General features: G+C 29.8%; 2 protein-coding genes across 2 annotated transcripts in view; one reads left to right on the top strand and one right to left on the bottom strand.

The window, feature by feature from the left end:
* Positions 1–6,876, top strand: part of LOC123300954 (protein lozenge-like) — a 98,663-nt gene that overhangs the window by 45,177 nt on the left and 46,610 nt on the right. The gene's annotated exons all lie outside the window — the stretch shown is intronic.
* Positions 190–1,098, bottom strand: LOC123300960. The gene is made up of 2 exons (XM_044883649.1): positions 1,069–1,098; positions 190–979 (listed from the first exon to the last, which is right to left on the bottom strand). The coding sequence occupies exons 1-2, from the start codon at positions 1,071–1,073 to the stop codon at positions 460–462; spliced, it is 525 nt and encodes a 174-aa protein (XP_044739584.1). The 5' UTR covers positions 1,074–1,098; the 3' UTR covers positions 190–459.

Here is a 6,876-nt window from a genome sequence, read left to right on the forward strand (position 1 = left end):
ATGAATTCAAATCGCGTGCTCCGGTTTATATTCAAACAGTTTATCTCTGAATATTACTTTTTTAGCGGACCATTTGGTTTCGTGTAAGTGTACGTATACAGAAAACAAAAATTTAATTTTGAACAAAAAATTTGTTGAAATTTATGAAATTTGTTTTTAATTGAATTTGAATTTGAACCACTGGTGCATGGTTGTATGTATGCACTAAATTTAAGAATTATATTCTTGTTTTTGATGGGCTACCAAGTATAGGCAAGCGAAATATAATTGAGAAAGATAAGTTTCACTTTCTGAGCCATTAAAAATACCAGTTGAAGGTCTTGCTGGTCCCTCTGAGTTGTAGATTCGGGTAAGAAAAAGTTAGGTGTAAGAAAGTATTTGAGTAAGTCACTGAAATACCAGGGAGCCAAACTTGAAATCTTGAAATCGAAGTCTTCACACTAGCAAATGTACATTGTTCTAGAATCTATTGGCAATTTCGTGTCTATCGTGTAGATCTTGCCTATAGTTACCAATATTTCGATAGTGAAAGCGTCCAGAAAGAGTCCTATAGGTATCTTTCAAATCCGTATTAGGATAATGCGCAGCTGCCCAATTATTTTCTTGTTTGGGTTTAACGGTCGGTTTGGAATAGTATTCAGTTAAACCAGTTCCAGTATTTGGTTTAATTAAAGACAGATGACTCTCAACTTCTTGTGCTGGTCCATAACCACGACTTAAAAATGAGTCGGCGATACTAGGACTTAACGGTCCAATAAATTGGTTTCCAGTTGTTGGACAATTTTTACACGGAGGAACATAATTAATTTCTCCATATTTGTTTAATCTTGAAGATCGGTGCAATCGTTTTACGATTTTTGGTATTTCTTCTGGAAAGTATTTACTTTCTTCTCTAGTTTCATGCCTAATAACTGCCAATGGATGTATCACAGTTACACATACGGTGACTAATATGATAAAAATATTTTTTTCCAATATTCTAGAAAGAAAGAAATTATCGAAATAAAATTAATTTTTTAAATTATAATAAATACAAATAAATAATTTTTAGTTTATGAAAAATCTTACCTCATTTTTCTTCCAATGTTTCCAACAACACGAATTTTATTCAATTAAAATTAAATTTTTAAATTTTCTTTTATTTATACCATTTTTATCTTTCTAATAGAAAGTTTTAGTTTCTACATTGAAAACCGAAAAAGTGTTTTATGTATCTTGTAAATGCAACGTAAAATTTTAAATGTATTTCTGTTTTGATTAGTACCTACAATGAAAGTGTTTATCATAAGCAAAATTGTAGAAAATAAACTCCACTAAAATTTATCTATGAAGGATACAACATTTTATTTCATCAGAAATTTATTGATCTGGTTTTCAAAAACTGTATCCACTAACACTTGCTCGTTTATCAAACGATAAACAAAGAATTTACAAAGTGACCAAAAATTGATCATTTTTTTCAATTATTTTTGATTAATAATTAACTCGACCAGTTATTGTTTCATAAACATAAAAAAAAACGATTAGTTGAAATCACCACAGAGCCTCCATGTATATGTTCGATTTTTAATGCCATACAGAAAGGCGTACCCAGCTTTTTGATACAATGGATGGCAGGGATTTTTAATTTTAAAAGGGAGCTAATAAGAAATTTTAAGGATAAAAATTCCATAAATTTAAGTATCATACATATTTAGCTAATTAAATAAACTGTAAATGAAGGCCCAGGGAAGAAAAGCTACCCGCACCTGCCTCCTACGCCCAAAATGATAAATAGTGGCAAAATCCAATATGAACCGAAAAATCATTAAAAATTCACCATTTTAATGAGATTACCTTGGTATACACCTGAAAGATTAATGATTAGAAGTTTATTGAATTAAGAGGTACACCTAAAAAATAAATTTAGTTTGAAAAACGTTTTCTATTGAGAATTATAGAGCCTTAGAAGCCTCTATCACTCGTAATAGAAAAAACTTTCAAAAAGTCTGTTTAGATATATAATGGGCTAAAACATATATATATTTTTTTGTAAAATATTTGATAACATTGGCATTTAAATAAAAATTTGCAAAAATATGGATTTTAACATAACAGTTATCAGCAACGATTATTATTTAATAATTAAAATGTAAATAAATGTCATTTTAGCAATAAAAATATTTTTGATCAATCAAAACAAACAGAATTTTTATGTCAATTACAGTGAAATACATTTAAAATGATTTGAGCGTTTACATTCATCTTCATTGCGTAACTGAGATTAAAACAAAGAAATCAATCAAAACCATGCGCCATAATTTACCAAAAATGAGTTATCTTTAAGGCAATACCAAGCTTGTCGCGTCGGTGGAACCTTGGCTGATACAATATTTATTTGCCAAGCCATTTATAACCACAATCAAGGCTTATAATGCGAACCATGGTTTGAATTAAAGATGGAAAACTAAGATTTTATTTATCAATCTTAGCCGCAAAGTGGGAAACCAAAGATTGGTAGATCAATGTTTCTCCAAGCCCAATTTGTTAATAAATTATTGAAAACGAAAAGAAATCCGCTGTGTCCGACTTATTAAGGATGTATAATCACGGTAGTGGGATTTTCAACTTTGATGGTTAATTATGTAACTTGACAATATAAGACGAAAAGTAAGAATAAAATTTTTCGATATCTGAGATAATTTTCAAAATATCGAAAATTGAATACTTTGTTTAATGATTTAGCTTTCGATATTTCAAAATCCAAAACAGATATCGAAAAATTGTATCTTAATTTTTCGTTTACATTCATGAAGTTATAACAAAATTCTTCATCAAAGTATTAGAAGATAAGATACAAATATATTCAACCACAAGTCTAAACTTACGTCTTCGCTCTTACTACCTTGAATATTGACCTTTTTTTTTACTGTGTACGATCTTAATACAAAACTTACACATTCTCACCAATGTCTATCCAACCAATATTGGCCCCTTTTTAATTAACTGTATGGACAAGTTTCACTGTATATAATAAAATAATTGCTGAAAATATTATTTGTTATAAATATTTTTTGTTTAAAAATAAAAATATTTGGTTTTATATCCAAATTTGTATAAAAAAAAAATATAGGTACATATCGAATCGTCAACACATCGAAATCCATGCTATGCCATATACAAATTGTTTACAGATATACAGATAGACAACCTATGAATAAATAATAAAAAAAATCATGTCATGATTGGTGTATTACAGACCTAAAACCACTAAGTTATTAAATATTTTAATAAATAAATAGAAATAATAAAAATATTATTTATAACCTCCCCCTCCCTTGTTCGCTGTTAGAATATATTTTGTTGTACTTTTTTTTTTCTAAAATACAGTAAAGCCAATAAATTGGGAATTTAAGTAAAATGTATATTTCAACCGATTTTTCTCAAACTCAGTACATAGGTTCAGTTTGGTCACAATTTCAGATGATTTTTTCATTTTTTCCCTAGGCCTTTTTTTAAGGGTACTTCCTCTAGGCCAAAACAGGATTTTTGGGGTTTTCTCAAAAACGGCTCAAACGATTTCGATTAAACTAGGCACAAGGCTAGACCTTAAGGTGTTCCTAGGATTGGTATAAGCCACATATCTTGAAAAATTCGAGAAGGCCAACACTCTTGGGAAAAAACTTTTTTTTGGGATATTCTAGGGAGTGAAACTTGATATAACTTCCCTCTGGGACCCCTTCCCCTGGAGCCGAGGAGCTGGAGAAAAAAAACTTAATTAATCCAAATTAGTGAAGTTAAGAAACTAAAGCTTTTCCTTCTTTTTAAATAATTCTTACAATAATATATCAATTTTATAATATAATAAAGTCTTGTCCGATGTTTCGGACCGTTTATTATAATTTTTGTCAACATTATCTCTATTTATTATTTAGAGTCGATACTATATTTTTATATAATTTGAACATCGAACATCTTTCGATTAATTTTAGTGATCCACATATTTAAGCTCAAAAGCTTTACTAAAATATCATTTTCCCATGGCAGGAAAACCTATTACATTATTTTAAAAGTTGATTATACAGTTTTACTGTACACACCTGACTAGTTTAACAAAATTTATTCGTTTTGATATGTGTTTATTGTATGTAGTAGGTATATGTTATGTCCCCATATAAATGTATGTAGGTATATTATATTGTGTATTTGAAATACAATAGTGAAAGGGGATGAAAAATATCAATTTATATTTAATTTAAAACTTTCCATCAACAAATGTTTTTTGGTTTTCCACAATTAAAACACAATGATCATTGTTGTTGTTGTTGTTTAGCTATCCAACACAGATATACATATAATACGTGTGTATAGAAATATATTTATTTGCAACATAAAATTAATAATTAAATAAGTGAATATAATATTATTTCCGTAAATGGTTTTTTTTTTCTGAAATAAAAATATTTTCAATAATTTAATATTTCATCAATATTTTGGGGTATGGGTATGGGTATGGAGGTTAGCGGGCCATGCTCGAGCATCGGGCCTCGAAGCAATGGTTCCGAGTACCTAGCCAAATAGACCCTTGTACTCTATCCTCGCTACGCTTTTCAGTGGCTATTATAACCAACTGATGTACTGAAACCCAGGATCTGTCTGAGTTTAGTAATTTCTTCTGGTTCGACTATGGCCGAACCAAACCATTTCCTTCGCTGCTGTATGAGCGCCGGGCAGTAATAGAGAAAGTGGATCGATGTTTCTTCTGAATTTTCTCCGCATCTGTCACACGCGGGAGATTGTCTTTTTCCAATCTGATGTTGGAACTTGTTCAGGTTATCATGCCTTGTGAGTAACTCTACGATGACTCTAATATCAGCTATGTTTAGTTTCAAGATATATATTTTTTGGGGTAAAGCTCTATTGTCTCTTCGTATGGAGTTTAAAGCTTAAGTACTAGCTGTACAGGACATGCGTAGGAATGCACTTTGAAGTAAAAGAGAGGTTTGTTTTATATTGTACAAGCTTGATACCCACCCGCTTCGCTGGGTTTAAAAGTAAAAGTCTAAAACACTCAAAATAGGGATATAAGGATTGTTTTACACAGGTAAAGTATATGTACAGATTTCAATTTTTTTTTTAATGGTATATGCGCTTGATTCTTTGAATTTATCAGAACAGGTGGCCACGAATTGTATCTCGTTCAACTTTGTAGAGAAATAATACTCATAGATGACGAAGTTTTAATACACACACTTATAGTGACAAATACGAGTCGCATCGAAAACGGCAAGAACACAAGAAAATTTTTTTTCAAATTTTAGTTTTCAATGGATACTTAATAACATTTTGGACCGGAACTATTCGTGGGCGTCCTCAAAAGACCCTACCAAAGTTTCATCACAATCTGATCTTTGGTTTAGGATTGTATAGAGTACAAACATATCTAGTTATTTTTCTTTTATAAAGTTTTATTTCATTTATTTATTTTAATAAGTTGTATCTTAGAACGTATATAGAACGATAATAGAAAGATATGTTTCGAAATTTTTTATTTTCTTGTCACCTCCTTTTGCCTAGAAAATCGGTCCCTTTTTGGTTAAAAAAAGTTGTCTAATATCATTAAAATAAAAAAAAGTTGGAATTTTCTGATCGGTCTCAGCAACTTTTCGGTGCCGAATATGGAAACCTCATTCACCCCATTCTAGATACGCAGAGTAGAAGTGATGATTGCAGCTTTTTCGACTAATGTCTACATTTTTTAAGAAATTTTAATATGTACAAAACTAATTAAATTTCATTTATGAACTTTCAAAATATATTATTAAGTTTAACTTTGTTTTAAAGTTTATTTCGAATTTCATTTAATAACTAAGGAATTTGTCTTGAATGTCTATCGAATGTATATAATATAGAGAGGCTACGGATAAAATAATTCTACAGAAATTAAAAATATTCTGTATATAGAGGAAAATAATCAACAGAACCCTTTTTAAAGTTGTTTATATACCATGGTCGCTTCAGAGATTAAACGCATTAAAAGAAAGGTGGCAGATAATTCAAGTTTTGATGATTTTTGATCTCCTCAAAAAAATGATTAAGGAAATAGACAATTGTTTGTTGTAAAATATTGTATTCGAGTTTTAAGTTACTTAATCTCTTAATCTTTATTCTATTTTTCATTCACGATGTCTATGGTACACATCCCATTTTAGAGCAATAATTATTAGAGCAATTATAACATTTCTTCCCCAAAAATTCAAAATTTGAATTGAGATTTTGTAATTGTAGAATTTTCATATGTAGGGAAATTTTGGCGAGACCCTATGAGGATTATTCCATACAAATTACAATCTGGGTTCAATATCTAACGATAGTAAATAATAGTAATAATAGAGACAAAATAACTTTCATAATTTGTATAGGAGCCTCTCAAACAAGGAATATACACTTTTAAATTACGAATACATCACAGATTCATATCTCTCGAAGTTTGTATTAGAATGGAATGTTCATCTAGTTTAGTCAATCAAATATTAAGTCGAATAAGGGTTGACTATCATCAATTCATTCCATGAATGTGCGCTTTCATATAAATATACGTATGCACATTGACTTCTAGTATTACCTTGCTCCAGGTGTAGATTAAATTATTGTACCTATAAACGTTACCAGTAAAGTGCATAAAGCATCAGCTCAGGCTATACAATACCGTACTCATCTTCTAGGTAAAGTATAAAATAATTTTTATAATATTTCATATTTTACCTAAAATGGATTGAAATAATAGTATAGGTCTTCAAATTTCGCACTCCTAAAACACTTCAATTTGACGTTGACCTTTCTCGCATAAGAAAGTACAGTTACATTGAATCGAAAGTAACTGCTCTATTGCTGTGT

The sequence above is a fragment of the Chrysoperla carnea genome, chromosome 5 (assembly GCF_905475395.1).
Source record: "Chrysoperla carnea chromosome 5, inChrCarn1.1, whole genome shotgun sequence".
In the NCBI taxonomy this organism is placed as follows: domain Eukaryota; kingdom Metazoa; phylum Arthropoda; class Insecta; order Neuroptera; family Chrysopidae; genus Chrysoperla; species Chrysoperla carnea.